Genomic DNA, 22,046 nt, shown 5'->3' on the forward strand with positions numbered 1-22,046 from the left:
CAAAACACGACAGTGACCATCAAGTGATCTGCTCGAACATCCCCCTTATCTCCTGCCTACTTCCTGTTCGGATTCGTTCAATCCAGTTCCTGTTTAGTCGACCAGAGACAAAACAGAAGGCGAGACATCAGCTGCTATCGCATTGGTGCATATAGGAAGCCGGAACTGTGAAAAAATCATCTATAGGGAACGGCCTGAGTCGGACATCTTCATTTATCCACCATCTTTGGTCAACTCGTTCTACTTCTTCTTCCTCCCAGGTGATATTCAGATCGGAATGATGGACAAGAAGGGTCAGCTGGAGGTGGAGGTGATCAGAGCTCGGGGCCTTGTACAAAAGCCTGGATCCAAATCCCTCCCTGGTGAGACACTGGTGGTAGCGCCACCTAAGGGTGGAGGACTGCATTGAGACAAAATCGTATTCACTGCAAAGTCCATTGAAAGTGCTTTTTAATCCAGGAGTAGTCTTATCTGGGTCCATGTAATCGCCCACCTAGAGAAAACAATTAGACCAGACCATGTTTGACCAGAACCACAATTGAGTATCCGTATCTGCCTCTTGTTTCTTTCTATCGTCAGCTCCATACGTCAAGGTCTATCTGTTGAATAATGGAGCTTATGTAGCCAAAAAGAAAACCAAGATTGCACGGAAAACGCTGGACCCGCTGTACCAGCAAGCGCTGCAATTCGAGGAGAGCCCACAGGGTAAAGTCTTACAGGTGAGGGTCAAAGCCTTGTTTCATAAAGAAAAGTTCAATCACTTTTTAATTCAATAATTCAATAAATGCATCGACTGAATAATATTAAAACCATTTTTTATTTTTTATTTATTTAACCTTTAACCATTTAAGCTGTAAAGGTTTAAATCAATACATTTTTGGGGGTCTTTTTTTCTCTCCTTCAGGTGATTGTCTGGGGAGACTACGGACGAATGGACCACAAAAGCTTCATGGGAGTTGCACAAATCCTATTGGAGGAACTAGACTTAACAAGCACAGTGATTGGCTGGTACAAGTTGTTCCCACCCTCCTCCTTAGTGGACCCCACACTAGCCTCCCTGACTCGACGTGCTTCCCAGTCGTCATTGGACAGCTCCTCGGGCCCACCGGGCACCCGATCCTAGTGGACCAATAGGACTACAGCTACCAATCTTAATGGACCAATGGGACTATGGCTAGCCTACCGCTTTGTGAAACGAATTAACGTCACCTTAGAGATTAGCGGACAAAAATTATTCTAGAACAACAACAATCAAGAAACAGAGTCACAATGATTAACAAAAAAGCTTTGTTGAGATCTGACAATCACTACTGGCATCGTTTAATCTCTTTGTTTGTTTTAGAGAGCGTTAGATTTCAGTGTTTCATTCCAGTGACGAGTTCGCCATTGTTTTTTCGCGGTTGTAATCTAAGAACTAGGGCTGTCGGTAATAAACAATGTTCGGAAGCTAGGTAAGGCTGTACTTGAGTCGAGTGGTAAGGAGACACTCGATTCATTGAAGAAACTAAGTAGAAATGTAAATGTGAAAGGAAGCAGGGTGGTAGTTTTTAGTCAAACCATCAATAAACAAAGAAATGTATGTTAGCGTCGGAATGTATGGACCCAAGACAGAGGTGTCATCCTCCTTGTCTCTCAGGGGGTGCCATAATGTCCTCTCCGCAGTGGCCCCCATCCGGCCCCCAAACAGACTGCCAGCACTTCGGCCCCTAGGGCAGAGTGCTTCTGAGTGGGGTTGGTCCGGGCAAACAGGGGTCTCCTTCTGGTGCCTAGACTTTGTGGTTTCACATTACTGGTCCTTCTTTGTCAAAATATCATTTTTTTGTTTTCAATATGTTTACCATGGCTGGTCCAAGCCGCTCTCTCGTTTTTGTCTTTGGTACGTTTGACTCTTTTTTTTCTCAGTTTGTTACTTATGGCACAAAAATGTTTTTATGATGAGTATGAGGTTTACGATGCGTTGTCTGATGTATGCATGGAAAAGAATAAAAAGACACAAGGAAAAAATACGAAATAGAGAACATTAAAAAAAAAAGTGTCTGCAATGAGATGCAGGGGACTGTTCAGTGACACATCTTAAATGACGATTTTTACACTTGACGATGAGATTAGTGTGGGATTACAATGTTGTTACTTCGTTCAGTCACCTACAAAAAGTCCAACCCAGTTGTCTTTGTATAGATGTATATTAGACCTCCAAGGAGGTTGACCAATAAATATAATTATACATTTCATTTTGAACTATCACCAGGGTGTCAACAAGTGACTGTAAAAAAAGACGTATCTTTGTCCACAATCACGAGAACTTTCATTTAGCTGTTTTCCTGGAGCATCCTTCCCCTCACCCCAGCACATGTTTAGGGGTTTTATCCAAAACTTGAGTTTACATTATTTTGAGATTCAAAAACGCAAGCAAAATAAGCCTGATTTTTTTTTTTATGGCCAAAACTTTAACTTTTTGAGAAAAAAAAGGTGAATGAAAAAAATATAAAAAATACTGCTTGCAAATGTAATTATTTGGTTCATTTCATTTCTTCTTTGTCTCGATTTTTTGGAAAAACTAAAAACATCAGTTGCTCAAATTTCCCTTCTGCATCTTTGTGAATGTGAAAAGTAACCAATCAGATTGAGCTTTCCGGACAGGAGCACCAATGCTCATCCTTCGTCAGGCCCGCTGACCCCTGCCACACCAAAAGGGGGCGTGGCCAGCATGACTCGGACCTGTTCCAAGCTGCATGCACATTTTGTAAAACAAAAACGATACTGGAAAAAAAAGATTGAATTGAACTAGATATGTGTGTTCGTTCCACATACCCGTAGGCCCGCTTGTATGTTGCATGCACTTGTACAGTTTGCTCGTACTTAAATATAAAGAGAAACCGAAGCCATTCACATCACGCGAAGACATTCAAAATTATCAGCTGCAGTCAAGTCTAGTCCACATCCTTCATTCCGGTGCTGAATGTTTTTCGAAACCAACTGATTACCGAGATTATGTTGATGCCTTTTTTTAAAGCTATTGAACCCGTGCTGTACTGTCGTACTAAGCAATCCTCACCGCCCATTCTTTCAAATCTACAGTTACTGTACACATAGTTTACCTCTATGGGGCTGAGACTACATGTTTGAATATGTATAAATCAGATCAATTTATATACAAAGTATAGTTATGTTGAACATAATGATGTAATAAGATATATGGATACACATGTTACACAAATTATTTAGAGTATAATGTACCAAAAGTAATTTAGGTATGTTGTAAATATATTTTCAACGAACCAAACGGTTTAGTGATATTTACGAAAGGGGCCAAGTCAGATTACGGGGACATTGTCAAGTTCCTTAAGACTACGATTGGATTTAGAAAGTCACAAAGGGACACTACTTTACTTCAAGGCTTCAGGGGATAGTCCCAAATTGCCACACTTGAGTGTACTAGGGTATCAGGCCATATTATCTGCAAAAGCTGTCGTCACTACACCTCTCTCTCTCTCCATGCTTTGAAACCTACAACCTACGACCCCAGCCATGTAAAACCCCATTTATAAAAACGTCAATTTTTTTGTTTCATGTTTAGTGAGTTATTTTTTTATTTTGTCAGTATTATTAGGAGAAAAAAAAAATGCTGATTGTTTACAATTTATGTGTTCAAACTGAAACAACAACTACAAAAGAAACCGATCAGATAAAAAAAGAAAGTATTCACTGCAGCGTTTCTTGTTTGGTATAACAGGTGTGGCTCAAATGATGAGTATGTTTTATATAAAAAAATATATATAAAAAGAGTTCATTTTTATTATTTCCAAATAAAAAAGAATGTGTGGAAGAATTCTCCCTCATACTTGCTGTTGTTGTTCCACTGTCAACCCTCTCCTCCTACCATCCCTGGGTTCATAGTCCTATTGAAAATCATTTGAAACAGTTCAACTGGCCGTGATTGAGCTTGTCTGATAGAATGGAACCAATTCTCAAAATTGCAAACCCCGCCCATCTGACAATCCAGGCAGGCTAAAGCAAACACTAAGGGCTGGATTCAATCTCTATCGCGGAGGTGTCGCGGAAGATCCGCCTAAAACTTTTAAAAAATAAGTTCCGGTTGAGCCGACATTCAGTGCCTTCAGAAAGTATTCAGACCCCTTGACTTTTTCCACATTTAGGTTACAGCCTTATTCTAAAATTGATTCAATATATTTTTTTCCTGATCAATCTACACACAATACCACATAATGACAAAGCAAAAACACGTTTTAAGAAATTGTTGATCATTTCAACAAAAAAATGTAATAATGAAATATCACATTTACATAAGACCCTTTACTCAGTACTTTGTTGAAGCACCTTTGGCAGCGATAACAGCCTCGAGTTTTCTTGGGTATGACGCTACAAGTTTGGCACACCTGTATTTGGGGAGTTTCTCCCATTCTTCTCTGCAGATCCTCTCAAGCTCTGTCAGGTTGGATGAGGAGTGTTGCTGCAGAGCTATTTCCAGGTGTCTCCAGAGATGTTTGAACGGGTTGTCATCAAGGATCTCTCTGTACTTTGTTCCGTTCATCTTTGCCTCGATCCTGACTAGTCTCCCAGTCCCTGCCGCTGAAAAACATCCCCACAACATGATGCTGTCAACACCATGCTTCACAGTAGGGATGGTGCCAGGTTTTCTCCAGACGTGATGCTTGACATTGAGGCCAAAGAGTTTCATCTTGGTTTCATCAGACCAGAGAATCTTGTTTCTCAAGGTCAGAGAGTCTTCATTTGCCTTTTGGCAAACTCCAAATGGAGTTGCATTACTGCTTAGTAACAGCACAGTAACTAATATAAACAGATGTAGATCCCAGATACTACACTCCTCCCCCATAGTGTTTAACTCCCAGAGAACAAGGTAAATATGTTAGGTAACTACTAATGCAATATCTGAACAATGCATTCCTAAACATTTTTCAACTACTGGGTTGAAGCAGACTTTTCAGAGCCCAGCACAAATCCAGGGGATTATTCTGCCCCGAAGATGGAGTTTGTGTCCTAATAACTAACCCAGGTAATGTCATTTTTCTTTCCTTTTATCTAGGACATATTAAAGTGTTTGTTTTACTGTCCGTTACCTCCTTAACCAGCTCAACTCACAGGTCAAGCTTTTGAGGTGCCCTTCGCTGTCGAATGGGATATCTCCGCTCCTGGGCTTCCTGTGGTGGGCCAGGTTCGGGTGGAAGGTCAGGCTCTGTCTCTCCCGTACGTCCACAGTCAGGAGAATAGTCCTGGGGGTCATTATTGTTCTTGTTCTCTCGGCATGTCTCTGCTGGGGCGTTGGACCGTAGCAGATGATCCACATGAACGTTGACCTGGCGATGACCAATTTGGACTTGGTAAGTCAAACGTCCTCTGCGTTGCAAGATCACACCTGAGTTCCACAGGCGCTTGGGGTGTCTGAAATCACGTACCATCACCCTCTCTTCCTCTTTGAATTCTCTGACAGTCTTTGAGTGTCTGTCATGAGCTTTCTTCTGCTGTAGCTGGTGCTTTGCCACAGTGCTTGACAAGTCTGGTTTCAACAATGTCAGGCGGGTACGTGGTTGGCGTTTCAGAAACAGTTCAGCTGGTGTACATTCCGTTACTTTGTGTGGGGTGTTACGGTAAATAAACAGGAACCGGGGAAGCCTTTGGTGGATGGGCACAGACTGAACCTCGAGTCTAGTCCAGGCCTTCTTAAAGGTTTGCACGGCTCTCTCCGCTGCTGCGTTTGATGCCGGATGGTAAGGTGGTGACAGGATGTGCCTTACTCCGTTGTTCTTGAGAAACATTTCAAAATCGTTTGACAGTGGTAGTGGATATTCCTCTGGTAGTATGCAGCGATTTACTGTGACCTTGTAGTCACCGCACATTCTGACGGTCTTGTCTTTCTTTGGGACTACAACAATCGGAGCGGCCCAGTCGCTCCTCGCTACTTTCGTGATTATGTTATTCTTCTGTAGGCGGTCCAGTTCCTTCTCTACTGCTTCCTTAAGAGCATAGGGAACTGGACGTGGTTTGTGAAAGATAGGCTTGGTTCCTTCTTGCACTCTGACTTTTGCTGTGAAGTCTTGTATTTCACCGTAGCCATCTTTGAAAAGTTATTTGTGCTTCTCCAGCATGTTAGTGAGTGTAGCCTGACTCACTGGTTTGTCATTTCTCAGACTGAAGATTTCTCCCCAGTTCAACTTGATCTTTTGTAGCCAGTTTCTGCCTAGCAAGGCTGATTGTTCTCCTTTAACAATGACAAGCGGTAGCGTCCACTCCTTCCCCCTCATACCGGACTGGTACCTGGATCTGCCCTAACACAGGAATAGTGTCACCACTGTATGAAGAAAGGCGGATGGACGCGGGCTGAAGAGGACACTCTTTCAGTTTTTCTTTGTAGAGTCTCTCTGGAACCAGAGATACAGACGCTCCGGTGTCCAGCTGCATTTTAACCTGTTTTCCCGCTAACTCCATGTTGAGATAGATTCCATCTTTTAGTTGTTGAGCTGTGTACACTGTGAACAGATCTGCTTCCAATGCATATTCAAAGTGTATTTTGCATCCTAGATGACACAAAAGTGTATTTTGAGAGCCTAGATTGCTCTTAACCCACAATTACCTTGGTACATTATGTCAAAACCGGGTCAAAATGAAAATGCTCTCTAAAATAAGTTGTATCTGTTGCTATGGGTATAAGCCTTTCTTCTTGCTTGCTTGTGGGAAAACTAATATTTTCTCTGGTCCCACAGACTCAACCCTGCCATGCCCTCTGTCATTCTCCTCAGATAGGCATCTTAGCAAAGCAGCTTCACAGAACTCCCAGGGAGAGAGAGAGGGGGGGGGGGGGGTGAGGGAGACAGAGAGAGAGAGAGAGAGGTGGAGACAGAGAGAGAGAGTGAGAGAGAGCGAGAGAGAGAGAAAGAAAGAGAGAGAGAAAGAGAGAGAGAAAGAGAGAGAGAAAGAGAGAGAGAGAAAGAGAGGGGGGGAGGGAGACAGACAGAGAGAGGGAGAGGGGGAGGGAGGGAGAGTGAGAGAGAGAGAGAGAGAGAGAGAGAGAGAGAGTGCGAGAGAACAAGCGCAGTATCAGTGTAGCTTTAAAAAAACAGGCCAACATTTGAATCCTACACATGAAAGTAGAAAGACCTTAGAATCAACTGAGATCTGACCAAATCCAGGACTAACGTCTTAGAGACTCCAAATTGTGACAAATTAAGCATTACAAAGACAAACATGGAAGGAATTCGCAAAAGCTAGAATTGCAAATGACCATGTCCAAATAATGGCCATCAAATTATGCCTCATTTGTGACGCACTTCCAGTTCACATTTGGACTCTGTGTCATCTCACGGATGTCATCATTAGGACAAGTTTTATATTTGATTTTATCCACTAGGGTTGCTGAAGTTAGACATTTTTAGGAAATGTTATTTCATTGACATAAGCTGTCTTCAATCAATCAATGTGGTTGTGCTTGAGTGTTTGGTGGGGGGGTCCCATAAGCCAGGGGAGGCGTAGCTCCAAAAATCTTAATTGCACAAAGCTTATTATGTGGCAGGGAATACTATTTGTAGATCAGTGATTGTACACCTCACTTTGTCCAAGATGATCCTCTTCAACTGAAAAAAAATGGGTCAATTAGGACCAGTGTTAAGGAAAGCAACCATGGAGCTATTTTATAGCAATTTCGGGGGGTAGCCCTGACTGGGACTCAAACCCAGGTCTAGCGATTATCAAGCCAACGCCTTAACCATTACAGCAAGAGGTCTGACCCTCTTAACGAGCTCGCTAGGTGTTGGCTTAGGGTTGCTACACTACTCCTTTCCTAAGGGGGATAGCGTGTCTTCCCCCTTCCCTATACCGAGTACCTACACTGATAAATTACGTTTAATTTTTGTACTATCATGGCAACACCACTAAGTCAATGTTTTGAAGAATAAAAAAAGGCACAAGGCGCCCTCTAGTTCTGCCAGTCCCCACCGAATCAGTCGGTCCTTAATCATTTGTAACATTACAAGGAAGGGTGTCCCCTTTTCCAACTGTTGTCTTTGGTGTGCGAGAGTTGCCTCAGAATATGAAAAGTACATTTACTTTCTCTGACCACATCTTTTTACCTAAAAAAGTGAAACGCAAGTATTTTGGGGAAGAAATGGAGTAAGTAAAATAATGGCACAAACAACTCTACGAAAGTTTTCAACTTTGCATAGAAAATTCTGCAGGACAGCTTTGACTAAAATAGTTCCTTCAAATAGTTCCTTCATGGCTGACTGCGTTGGTTTCTCTCACTGAAAGGGGAAGTTGTACCAAAATGCCCTCTCGTTTGACCTCTTATAGGACACATGGCAACATGGACCCCGGAGATTTATGTTCCACATCCTCTCGTTAAGAAAGCAGAGGGCCCCCCGAAACAACATCTGCAGGCAATCTAGCCCCTGCCTCTTGTCACTGGATCAGAGCTCACGACCTGTGTGTGTGTGTGTGTGTGTGTGTGTGTGTGTGTGTGTGTGTGTGTGTGTGTGTGTGTGTGTGAGGACCAGAGATCATACATAATATAGTCAAGATACTTGTCTTCCAGCTTCCAGGAAGTGACCTCTTCCATTTAGGGCCAAATGATGATGATCTTTATGGTTCATTAGTAATAGAACGCACAGAGAAAAACGGGAAATATAATCACGTTCATTATTTTCATAATGTTTGTTCTCTTTATGTTGACTTCCTCTTTTGTTCTGTGCATTGAGGGGGGAATAGTTTGGGAACAGCCCAGCTAGCCTACATTCTGCATCTAGCATCCACCCATTGGATTTAGCATCCACCCAGTGTTCAGAGGAGTGAGTCCCTCTAACCACTCATGCAGGGTCAGATATTTAGAATCCTCCTAAATGGAGAATGTTAAGATTCGGGTTAGTGTTATCTGATGTTAGACCTGTGTGCACTCTGCTTTGAGAGGTTTTGAATTGTTGAGATATGCAGAGTTTTCACTGCATGTACAGTACTGGGGTATATACAGCTTTAAGAACCATCTACTGACACATTCTTAGGAGTAAGAGGCCCTCAGAAGGTACAGGAAATTGGGCTTGGCACAGGAAACTGGTGCAGCCCATATCCCAGTTGCAACATAACTGTAGATTTAGAAAAAAAAAGGATGCATTTACAGTGTACTGAGTTTTGGTTGAAATAATTTGACAAGAAAAAGGCCATTGATTGTATACTTAGTTTAGTTTAAATTACACAATCCACTTCCCATGCATAATTGAAACACCATCCTACTGTGTCATGTGTGAATTGTGGTTTTCAAGCATATAGTCAAACAAACAACCAGAAAACAGTTACAGTAAATTCATGTCACCTCAAAACAAGGCCGTCAAAGCAAGGCCGGATCTTTATGGCAAGACGCATCATTCACCCAAGTTTCGTCAAAATCGGCCCAGTGCTGTCTGAGATACCGCATGTGACTAACGTATGAACGTTTAAAGGAACGGACGGAGACAGATCCACAGTCCCCTCCCCGAATTCTTTGTGGGGGACAAAGATGGTTTCCCGAGACGGTGCAATATAATAACCTACTGAGTAACTAACCAGTATTCACCAGCAGATGGTGTAGTTTTGTCAGAGGATCGTCAGTGTCTGGATGGAGTTTATCTCTGTTTGCCCATCATAAACTGCAAGGACGGATTGGCCTTCTGGCATTTCGGGCAAATGCCAGATGGGCTGGTCAATTTGTAGCCCAGTGGGCCTGTCTAACTTGGGTATTTTGCGCAAAAGTGATCATTATCTGGCTAATAATGGGGGCCTCAAGGGAATAAATGGCTGGTGTGTTAGAAATGTCAGGGCTGAGTTCTAGTCCCGGTCCGCACCTGATATACAATGCAATTCTGGAGGGGGTGGATTGGAAGGACAGAGGTGCTAACCTCTAGTAGAGAGATCTATGTGTGTGCAGACATGTCTAAGGGTCAGAGCTATGTAGTTGGGTCACACAGACACACACACACTCTTTGACAGGGTGCTATCGCGTACAGGCTCTCATGCTACGACAGAGCCTGCTGTCATCCAGAGAACATCCTCCATTGTCCCCTCTCTCCTTTATGTCATTTAATGATCTTTCTGCCATCAAAACAAGTGTTGTCCCTGCATGGTCAGCACTTATATACAGTATGTCCAAAAACGACCTACATGATGACGAAACATGTTGAATAAGCTCTATAGTAACCTACATTTTTACAGACGCTGTTATCCAGAGAGACTTAAAAGAGCAATTAGAGTGCAATTAGGGCACCTTGCCTAGTCGGCTCAGGGATTCGAACCAGCGACCGTTCTGTTACTGGCCCAACCGCTAGGCTACTTGCTACCCAGTCTGTTAGTGCTACCATGCTAACTTCATTGTGTTTGGCTTGACAATGAGCAATTGAGTGTTGGCAAGAGCACAAACAGATCTGAGACCAGGCCACAGACATGCATGTTCTTGTTCTGAGAAGTGCTATTGCAGTATTGAATACTACAGCGACTGCTTTTCCACAGCGCTTGCGGTATAGACAAAAGGAAATGTGTGTTCACTGAATGAGAAAAATAATAAGCCACATGCCACAACTTCCTCTACAGGCAACAGTTTTACAGCAAAACAACATCTTGCAGAATCGGCCATTCAGTAAGAATGAACAATGGATCCGTCTGTTTTTGGTTGAACAAAATGAACTAACCAAGTTCTCCATCCCTTCATTCGTTTGTTTATTTCTGTTTGAAGATCAACCAAGTCTATCATTTAAGTAATCGGGAAATGTATAAGATATAACAACCTATCCAACGTGTGGGTTATTATACTGCACCGCGTCTCGGTATTTTATTTCGGGCCATGTCACGTGGTCATGGTGTTAGTAGCTGCTGACAGAGAACTAAGAGAAGGGGGGAAGAGGGGATTTTAATAAGTGGGAATTCTTCACATAATTATTAATAAATCCGAGACGCTCATAATGATTATTTTTGCTATAGTCTAATGTCATTTTGGGTGGCGCACCGGCGGGTGGAATTCAGAACGACTTTTTCATCTGTGTAGGCTACTGTAGTCTAGATATTTTATACAGATGTCATACCGTTTGCGGTTTATTATTTCCATCGAATTAAATATAATTTTTACTTCTGAATGGAAAATTCATTAAGCTATAGACTAGGCCTACTTAATAGAGCATTCAAATAGAGCACTCGTAATTTTTCACTGTAGTTATTTGCATGGTTTTTGCCTTAAAGGGAAATTGAATGCCAACTGAATAAAATCGTGGTTTTCAGTGCGACTTGTGTTTCAAGCGCTCAATTGACAATGAAACATCTCTCATCACTAAGGACTCCGCGGCTAGCTGAGCTTATACTGCCAGTTTCCAAGCACGAGGAACGAGGACATGCTGACTCGAAAATATCTGAAGATACGGAATTGTCATCAGTACGTTAACAAATGCTTAAATTGGAAACAATTTGTGTGGTGCGTTCTCTTTAGCATTTAATGCGCGGTATCGGCTGGCCCCAGCCATCATCGTGCGCCTCCGCCGCTGACACTTATATTGGAAGCAACAGGCTGAGCTCATCGCGCTGGTGAGAAAGTCGCCTTTCATCGGAGAAATTCACTTCCTTTGTGTTTATGCAAAACCCTACGAGCCGGGTCGTGCTGACTACAACTCCCCTTTAAACTACCTGGGATAGTGGTGACAATTTGTTGAAACTGGACCTCAAGACGCGCCCACTGAAGAATTGCGGGCTTAGTGCATTTCGTTTACACGCAGGCGACACACAGCTGTGGAAAACCCGACACTGCATGTGGAGTGCTGATTGTTGACAGGGCGAAAGAGGGCGGTCAAAACACAGACGGGTTAAACAGCGTGCCTTGCCTATGGTTTCATATCTAACTCCAAGGAGCTGGAATACTTCATTTGCTGTTCATTCAGAGAGCTCCACATCTACACATCCAAGACAGCCACGCATGCCCCAGAGGACCTTTGCACATCAGCACTTCATGCCCGCACTGGTGATGCCATGCCCCGCAACCACAGCGGAGATGAAGGCGGCACGGGGCTCTGGATGAAAACTTCTCCGGGCCACCGCGCCGAGGGCTATGACTTGAAGGATGTGGAGTCCGGCCGAAGGATGATGAACAACGCCAGTGCCGGGGACGGTTTGCTTTCGGCCTCCAGTGCTACAGGTGCCGGGGGTTCGGAAAGCCTGAGAGGAAACAAGGGAGCCCGGCTCAGCCTGCTGGGAAAGCCGCTCATATACAGCGCTCAGAGCGGCCGGAGAAACGTCCGTTACCGAAGGCTGCAAAATTTACTGTACAACGTGCTGGAGAGACCACGAGCCTGGGCGTTCATCTACCATGCGTTTGTGTAAGTGAAACATTTCATACATCTATTTGCATGGTATGAAGTCTTCTTGCGCAGTTGTTTTATTCCGCCATCGGTCAGAAGCTCATGTCTCCCTCCACCTGTTGCCTCCACCTCGAAATATGCTCCTGTAGAGCTCTACCACGATACATGTCTGGACACATTTCTTGGAAATTCATCTAATTTGAATAAGAATGGGCCATGATATCTGATGATGATCTGAAATTATAATTTCAATCGGTTTTGGACTTTCCAAAAGGAAGCCATTCTCTTTTTTATTTTATATTTTTACCATATCTCATCAAAAAAAAAATAAGACAGATTAACTGAACACTTATAACAGACAATCATATGCTGCTGTTTTATTTGTGCTAGATCCTACCCATCTCCAACCCCTGGTCAATTAAGTTGATCTGTTGTATAGCCTACCATGACTACTCATAAGGCCAATAATGAATGCAGAGAGAAATGTCAAGTAAAATAAACCCCTGGTTGTTTCTAATGTAGTCCATACATTCATCTCATCCATACAAATAACCCAGTACCACTTTACTGTCCAATTGTACAGCTAATTCTGAATTTAAAACCCCCCTCACACTGACTCACACTGTTGAATTGTGCAAATTATTCAAGAGCTTTTGTGAAGTAAACATTGTACACAATGAGCGGTACAGATGCAGTGTCTAAATTTGACTCAGTTTCTCACAGCAGGACAAGAATCCTGCAGCAACAGGAAATGTGAATAATTATGTGGGTATTTACACTGACTGTACAAAACATTAGGAACACCTGCTCTTTCCATGAAATAGACTGACCAGGTTTTTCCAGGTGAAAGCTATGATCCCCTATGGATGTCACTTGTTAAATCTACTGTTTCAATCAGTGTAGATGAAGATATTTTTAAGCCTTGAGACAATTGAGACATGGATTGTGTACGTGTGCCATTCCTGAGGTTGAATGGGCAAGACAACATATTTAAGTGTCTTTGAATTGGGTATGGTGGTAGGTGCCAGGTGCACCGGCTTGAGTGTGTCAAGAACTGCCACGCTGCCAGGTTTTTCACCCTCAACAGTTTGCCATGTGTGTCAATAATGGTCCACCACCCAAAGGACATCCAGCCAACTTGACACAACTGTGGGAAGAATTGGAGTCAACATGGGCCAGCGTCCCTGTGGAACAATTTCAAAACCTTGTAGAGTCCATGTGTATATACTGTATGTGGATATGTATATAAAATATTTTTAAAAATTGTAGGGGTTGATGCATTTTTTGTTAGGGCTAATCAGGTCTGACACATTTATGTTGAAATGACACAAGCTTTAGAAGTCTTTTTAAACCTTGATTACACTACAATGATCAGTGCATGATCACAAACAAACTTATGTTGCAACAGACTACAATGTTGAGTAGGCTACAGTGATGAGAATGAGCACTATATAAATTCATATGAGCCCACCTTACACGAGTTCTGTGTACCACTTCTATGCAAGTTCTTTATATAAGCACTGTGTATGGGTTATTCTGCAGGGCCCTTACTGTGTTGATATTAAGCAAGTACTTGAGTTATGCTTCTATAGGCCTTCATCACTTCTATATGAGTTCAGCATACGAGTACTTTATATGAGTCTTCAGTTTGGCCTTGAGGTGGCTCCAGACCAGATACAGGAAAGAGTCCATCTTCACCGCGCCTCGGTGTCTCTGTCCATCTGGTCTCCGTCAGATGGCCTCCGTTTGTTGACCAGGCGACCAGCTGCATTTGATTTCCCGGCGTGTGACAGTGTTGTTATCACGGGCTGTCTGGATGAGTGCAGGCTTCTGAGCGTGTTTTGAGAATCAACATTCTGGGTTCATAGGGGAAGATTTAGCTAGTTTGTGTTTGTGTGTTGGGGTTATCTGCAGATCAATTGTGGGGTCACAGTTCCTTTGCATTGACAGGCAGCGTATCAAATTGATCATGTTTTTCCAAGCATGCCTCATCATTGTGCCATTGAACCATGCAGAAGACTAGTAGGCCTATGTGTATTGTGTTTCTGATACAGTACAGTATAGATACATTATTTGAGCATTCTTTCCCTACCCCTTGCAATGTAAAAAATGAGAACAATATTCTTACTACCCATAAAGCATCACTGTATTATTGCTCAGTGATATCATTGTGTCTGGGGTCATCATCTCTGGAGGGGGCTGTCCTTTTTTATGATCCCCTGAAGAGAGTGTGTCCATTTTACGTCCCCTAGTTGTTCATGTAAACTCAGCAAATAAAGAGACGTCCCTTTTTCAGGACCCTGTCTTTCAAAGGTAATTCGTAAAAATCCAAATAACTTCACAGATCTTCATTGTAAAAGGGTTTTAACACAGTTTCCCATGCTTGTTCAGTGAACCATGAACAATGAAGGAACATTGACCTGTGGAACGGTCGTTAATTAAGACACTTATAGCTTACAGATGGTAGGCAATTAAGGTCACAGTTATGAAAACTTAGGACACTAAAGAGGCCTTTCTACGGACTCTCAAAAACACCAAAAGAAAGATGCCCAGGCTCCCTGCTCATCTGCGTGAACGTGCTGCAAGGAGGCATGAGGACGTGGTCAGGGAAATAAATTGCAATGTCTGTACTGTGAGACGCCTAAGACAGCGCTACAGGAAGACAGGACGGACAGCTGATCGTCCTCACAGTGACAGCCCACGTATGATAACACCTGCACAGGATCAGTACATCCGAACATCACACCTGCGGGACAGGTACAGGATGGTAACAACAACTGCCCGAGTTACACCAGGTACGCACAATCCCTCCATCAGTGCTCAGACTGTCTGCAATAGGCTGAGAGAGGCTGGACTGAGGGCACAAATCCACCATCGTTGACCAGACAGGGCTGGCAAAAAGTGCTTTTCACTGACGAGTCGTGGTTTTGTCTCACCAGGGGTGATGGTCAGATTCACGTTTATCGTCGAAGGAATGAGCGTTACACCAAAGCCTGTACTCTGGAGCGGGACCGATTTGGAGGTGGAGGGTCCATCATGGTCTGGGGTGGTGTGTCACAGTATCATCGGACTGAGCTTGTTGTCATGGCAGGCAATCTCAACGCTGTGCATTACAGGGAAGACATCCTCCTCCCTCATGTGGTACCCTTCCTGCAGGCTCATCCTTACATGACCCTCCATTATGACAATGTCACCAGCCATACTGCTCGTTCTGTGCTTGAATCCTTGCAAGACAGGAATGTCAGTGTTCTGCCATGGCCAGCGAAGAGCCTGGATCTCAATCCCATTGAGCACGTCTGGGACCTGTTGGAACAGAGGGTGAGGGCTAGGGCCATTCCCCTCAGAAATGTCTGTGAACTTGCAGGTGCCTTGGTGGAAGAGTAGGGTAACTCAGGAAGAACTGGCAAATCTGGTGCAGTCCATGAGGAGGAGCTGCACTGCAGTACTTAATGCAGCTGGTGGCCACACCAGAAACTGACTGTTACTTTTGATTTTGACCCCCCTTCCCCTTGGTTCAGGGACACATTATTCCATTTCTGTTAGTCACATGTCTGTGGAACTTGTTCAGTTTATGCCTCAGTTGTTGAATCTTGTTATGTTCATACAAATATTTACACATGCTAAGTTTGCTGAAAATAAACGCAGTTGACAGCTGGAGGACGTTTCTTTTTTTGCTGAGTTTGTGTGTAAATGATACACACAAACACACACACACACACACACACACACACACACACACACACACACACACACACACACACACACACACACACACACACACACACACACACACACTACATGTCAATGTTTTAAATGTATGTACATTGTAAAGTATTTTGTCTGTAATGTCTTCTTCGTTATGTGCTACACCCCAGTAAGACTATAGCTGTCTCCATTGGCGTCAGCTAATTGGGATCCTAATCAATCAAACTCGGGCGACTAAGGGGTGGGGTGCTTACATCATTACTGCATTGTCAGTTTTTTTTATTAGAGCCCGTGAATCTGATAGGCCAGATTTGTTGATCATATTCTGGACTGCAGAAGCTTGTCTCTTTGGGAGCGCATGGTTGGTTGGATCAAGGCTGGGAAGTTAGTGAGGGATTTCTTTCAGCCCTGCGGAGATGAGCAATAGTAGAGTAATAGATATGAAGGATATCCGAGCCCCCCCCTCCCTCGACCTCGCTTAACTATAGATTGTGACACTGAGACTGATTGGTAATGGATTACACTGCGATTGCCTTAATGCTTACAGAGTCATCTGTAGTGATTGGTGTGAAGGGGCAATAGTTAGCCTTAATATGCAGTTGAATGGCTTATTCACTGTTGTTATAAGCTTTTTGATATCCAATGGAAGTAAATGTTGGTGATTTATTATAGACTATCAAACTCGAAATGATGCTATGTCTGCGCTATACTGTACATGTTCGTCTTTTTCAACTTGAGGCTTTTCAAATCGCAGTTGTTTAACAAGGCAGACAGGCGAAGGCAACCAAATTTCCTTGTGACACGTGATCGCAATTGTCATCGGGTCATTAGCAATGTCAATACTATGATAAATGAATCAGGATATGTGACATGCCTTTCACATAGTTTGTTTAGTTTTTAAAAAACAAGGCTTTATGTAAGAACGACTGTCTATTTGTGTTGTTATTGAAGAGGGGGACTTTTAACCAGTCCATCCCACCTGGAAAAGCTCCCGTGACTCTTCTGAAGCTCTACTTACATGACTCACATACCTGGGGCCCTGGGTGTCTGTGTGTGTTGTGTTGGTTCCTCATCTGCGTCCCAGTGATGACCTTTCTTTTAATTAACAACTTCAGAATACTCTGGGTATGAATGAAGTGGATGTCAGAGAGGATTTACTGAGATACACATGTTTTCGCATAGCACTTTCTACGTTTCACAAATATTCCTTGGAGAAAGTCATCATTTGTAATTGGATTTGCCCAAAATCCCTCTGCCATTTATTTTGTTCAGACATGTAAAGAAGTGATTAGTCCCCAACAATAAAAATTGGTTACAAAAAAATCCCCAATCCCTCAATCACATTATTTTACTACAGTATGTCTAAAAACCAAGACAGTACCCTGGCCCTGAACCAAATTGGATTCGTCTGATGACTGAGTCCAACACAAGATGTTGTTTTTGTGTTTACTCCAATTCCAATGTCTCATAATGCATTCTCGCCTGGCTATTTCAGTAAGCATTTTGATAACTCACAGAAGTTCCCCCTTTGTCCCTGGCCATGCTTTCAGGCAGTATTGACAAGCACTCATCCACCTGGGTCCTTTTCCTTGCCAAAACAGAAGGTACAGGCACAGAAGACTGAAGTGCACTTTTAGTGAAGGCTTCAATCTAGTAATATCCAGAACTACATCCTCCATATTGACATGCTCTACCTCTACGACCTTTGACCTAGCACGCATACCGTGTAATTTACATGCAAATATATCCGTATCGCATGAACAACAGTGGGTGGAACCCTAATACGACACGACCGCTACAAGTGTCAAGATGAAGATCACAATTTCAAATACTAAATTCTTCCATTTTTATACAAGGTTTAAGATCATAAGATCATGGACGATTACGTTCACAGTCTCAAATACTTCATGATGATATGAGATAGCATACAGAGCCCAAGCAGGATATGCACTGTATGTATTTATCCATTTCATTTTTCCATTTGTGAGTGGGAGAGCAGGACTGAGGGCTGAGCCAGTCTTTGTGCCTAGCTGACTGCATCACTGCCCGCCGGGGACTCGTTTCCCTTCTGCCTACCCCCCTCTGACTCCCGCCCCACTCCTCCCCCAACACTCAGACACAGTGCCGCCATTCATCTTACCTTTGGATTAACGAGATCTTATCCCTGCAAGTATGTCAGGGGCAGGAATGTCAGTGGGGAAATGGATACGCACATGGAACCTTCCGGCTCGTCGGGTTCCTGCGCTGGCATGTGGGGCGGCTAAAGCCGGGTGTACACTACATGATTTTGGCCCCGATTTACCTGTTCCAGACAGGTTTTAGAGCACGGAGACAAAATCCTCATGTCGTTGCCTACTCGAGGTGCGCGTCTGTCACCGATGCTGGTTCAAAGTTATCTGATCAGAGACGCAACATGAGGGCTACCGACCGTGTCTTTGAGCTGTCCCAGACCTCTCTACATTTTTAAACGTGTTTTATTTTATCAACACACAATCTGCAATGCTCTTGTAGTGGGAGAGGTGCAGTGACACGTTTTGAGAACGGTGATCAGCAATAGCCAATGAGAGCTCGCCAGAGAGGGTGTTCGTTCCCGAGTATGGCCAGGGTGGTGGTTGCAGAGTCTGTGGTGGATTGTTGGATGAATGGTATAACACTGACAGTAAGCCTTCTGTGCATCACACCCCAAGGTGTTATGCAAGACTGTCTTTTTTTTGCAATCTCACCCCGCTCTATGGTTGAGGAAGTAAGTCATTTCCTCATGCAGAATCTATAGAAATGTATAGAAAGTTTTGTTTTTAATGAAATTGAGATCAAATAGACATATCCTTGAGCTGCTGTAGGCAATCCATCTGTCACTCAATTTGACACGTCGAAATGCCACATCTTCTTCTTCCTGGAATCAGCCTACTCCACTGCCATGTTGTCCTTTTCCGGTTTCTCCCGCCTCGAGCAAGCCGGCATTCATCAACACACCAATGAAGAAGACCCACGTCATGCACCCATACTACACTGATACACACTGCAATGGAAAGGAAGGCGCCAATGCTATTCACATTCTACGCTGCGCACGTCGTCAGTGTAATGGCCGCTCCTCGGCCTAGACAGATCAAATCAAACGTATTTAAAGTTCATTAAAACATGGCATGCAGGACATTGTGTCACTGACTAACCAACCCAGAGCAATGTCAATAGATTCAGTAAGATCCCATACACTCTCCCTTGTTTTTCCCATTGGAAGGCATGTGTAGTGTGTACTATCTAGCTCTCTGACTCAATGGAAAAAGCGTGAGTCTTCCCTCTCAGTCAGGCGAAGGTGAAGTCATTCAGACGCAGCGACGCAGAGCCAGTAAACACTGTGTCCGGCGGTGTGATTCAGTAAGAAGTGTAAATGTCGTTAAGAGAGGGGTGTCTTTTTGAAAGAGGACAGAGTGTTTTGATAGTCACAAGGAGCCCGCGTGACACAAAGCAGAAGCGTCAGACAGACGCACTTGACGGCAGAGAAGACGGCGGCTGGTTGAAGAAAGGCCAGAACAGAGGTGATGATGAGAGGAAGCTTGAATAGGGACGTTGATGCAAGGAAGGAGTGCAAGTGTGTGTGTGTGTGTGTGTGTGTGTGTGTGTGTGTGTGTGTGTGTGTGTGTGTGTGTGTGTGTGTGCGTGTGTGTGTGTGTGTGTGTGTGTGTGTGTGTGTGTGTGTGTGTGTGTGTGTAAGGAAGCTTGTTTGCAGTGGTAGAAAAAGTAAAAGTGAAGTCACCCAGTAAAATACTACTTGAGTAAAAGTCTGAAAGTATTTGGTTTTAAATATACTTAAATATCAAAAGTTAATGTAATTGCTAAAATATGTATTTATTTATTTAACTAGTCAGTTAAGAACAAATTCTTATTTATAATGACAGCGTGTTAGCTGGATTCGATCTAGCAACCTGTCGGTTACTGGCCCAACTCTCTAACCACTAAGTTACCTGCCACCCCAATATCAAAAAGTAAAAGTATAAATAATTTCAAATTCTGTATATTCAGCACACCACACTCCACCATTTTCTTGTTTTTCAAATTTACAGATATCCAGGGGCACACTCCAGCAAGAATGTTTGTTTCGTGAGTCTGCCAGATCAGAGTCAGTAGGGATGACCAGGGATGTTCTCTTGATAAGCGTGTGATTTGGACCATTTTCTTGTCCTGCTAAGCATTCAAAATATAACGAGTTATTTTGGGTGTCAGGGAAAATGTATGGAGTAAAAAGTACATTATTTTATTTAGGAATGTAGTCAAGTAAAAGTTGACAAAAATAGAAAAAATAAAGTACAGCTACACCAAAAAAACGACTTAAATAGTACTTTAAATGATTTTGACTTTAGTCATTTACGCCGCTGCTTGCTTGAGACGTCTGCAGTAGGAGTGTGTGTGTGTGTGTGTTTGTGTTGGGCCCAAGAAGAGCACAGGCGGGGGAGTGTTATAGCCTTCGTGCTCTGAAGACGTGCCACAAAAATGTTCTCCCCATTCATCCACCCAAGTGGCCAAACATCCCGCTTGTGTGACAAAACGTTTTAACATGCTAATTATATTTAAATCATATTTAAATCTTTATATATATATATTTTCTGACATACTCTCCTTGTTGACAACATTTATATTTGACTTTCTGCATAGCCTGCTTCTGTATCACACAGGTTTTATGATCAAGGACTCTCTTTGGATTAGGTCAATTCACACACACACAAATCGTCCGAATTGGATGATTCATGAAATAAGATTACACCAGATGTATCGAACTCCGTAAGGTAGAAAATCCAGTCCTACTTCTGTAAATAACTCACCTTGAACTTAGCTTGTTGAAAACCTACCAGACTCTCACACGAATCATCAGACTTAGGAAACGTAATGTTATCGGATATCCTGACCTGCATGTAGTTGTACGTTGTACAGGTTCTAGCATGTGGTTGTGCATTTACTTCCATATAGCCCTATATGCCTATGTGAGTCACTATGAATGGCCTCCGAAACACAGGTGTCTAATTTCAGTACTATGTTTGCACTGAGGGAGTTCCCACATAACTGTTTTTAGAGATGGCCTAGCCGCAAACACAGAAACACACAGGGCACTTCCACACAGGCGCACGTTGCTTTAGCTAACAAACAAACCTCACTCATTTACCGAAACCACATCTCAACCATTTTCCTCCCACATGACCTTAGGTTCTGAGAAAGCTGTGTGACGTTGTTTGATCTTAATGACACCCAGATCTTGTCGTTTTACGTAGAGGCTCACTTTCAGTTTGCTTATGGGAGGTTTGTGTAACTGACAAGGGCACAGCCAATCATATCTGGGCTCTCCATCAGTATCGGGACTACTGAGAAAAGTACCCCACTACCCAGCTCTTTGCCATCATCATCATCATCTCTGTTTTGATCATTCTTTCTTTCTTTTGCCGTTTTGTTCTCTGCAAATCCTCCCGCCTGTTTCTCTCACTAACCCATCTCTCTCTTTCCTTCCCTTCTTTTCTCTCCACCCCAATTGTTTCTTTGATATTATGTCTCTTCTCCTCTTATCTCCCACTGTGACCAACACAAACAACAACAACAAAACAAATCCCGCTCGATGACATGCCCTCCACTGCTAGTCGGGTATAACTGCAGAGATCCCCCATCGGTGTCCCTCTCTCTGGGCTAAAGCCTCACTCTGCCTTTGCCATCGGGGCTTCTCCGCACTGCTCTCTAACCCCATGGCCGATGGAGATGCTGTTTGTTTGAACCGCTGTCACGGCGCACGGCCGTGGAAGCTAGCATGAGCGGCTAAGTATATTGAGGAGCGAACTACCATAGCGAGGACACAGACATTGTGAGCCAGGAGGGAGGAATAGAGCCCTGTACGAGCATAAAAGCCTGAGCCGCACCCATGCTGGCGACATTCAGGCCTTACCCAGGCCCGATGCTGCCAAATTTAAGGCCCTGCCTGAAAACCGAAATCAGCAATAACTTCCTCCGTTAGTAAATACATTAGCTGCTCCT

The 22,046-nt window shown here is 43.4% G+C and overlaps 2 protein-coding genes across 34 annotated transcripts in view; both read left to right on the plus strand.

Annotated features, from left to right (window-relative positions):
* The window catches only part of LOC110487294 (regulating synaptic membrane exocytosis protein 1), a 100,665-nt gene extending 96,836 nt beyond the window's left edge, over window positions 1-3,829 (plus strand). For 28 of the 29 annotated variants that reach the window (XM_090195819.1, XM_090195827.1, XM_090195822.1 and 25 more), the window contains 3 exons: window positions 261-362; window positions 580-719; window positions 905-3,829. In XM_090195819.1, the coding sequence (XP_090051945.1) occupies window positions 261-362; window positions 580-719; window positions 905-1,123 (461 nt within the window). In that variant the 3' untranslated portion in view covers window positions 1,124-3,829. The remainder of the gene's footprint in view (window positions 1-260; window positions 363-579; window positions 720-904) is intronic. The other variant, XM_090195849.1, reaches the window with a different exon arrangement.
* A 6,128-nt stretch (window positions 3,830-9,957) lies between these two features.
* LOC110485768 (potassium voltage-gated channel subfamily KQT member 5) overlaps window positions 9,958-22,046 on the plus strand; it is a 140,024-nt gene continuing 127,935 nt past the window's right edge. For all 5 annotated transcript variants that reach the window (XM_090195850.1, XM_036940424.2, XM_021556927.3 and 2 more), the window contains exon 1: window positions 9,958-12,350. In XM_090195850.1, the coding sequence (XP_090051976.1) occupies window positions 12,004-12,350 (347 nt within the window). In that variant the 5' untranslated portion in view covers window positions 9,958-12,003. The remainder of the gene's footprint in view (window positions 12,351-22,046) is intronic.

The sequence above is a fragment of the Oncorhynchus mykiss genome, chromosome 13 (genome assembly GCF_057628025.1).
Source record: "Oncorhynchus mykiss isolate SJ-2025 chromosome 13, ASM5762802v1, whole genome shotgun sequence".
In the NCBI taxonomy this organism is placed as follows: Eukaryota; Metazoa; Chordata; class Actinopteri; order Salmoniformes; family Salmonidae; genus Oncorhynchus; species Oncorhynchus mykiss.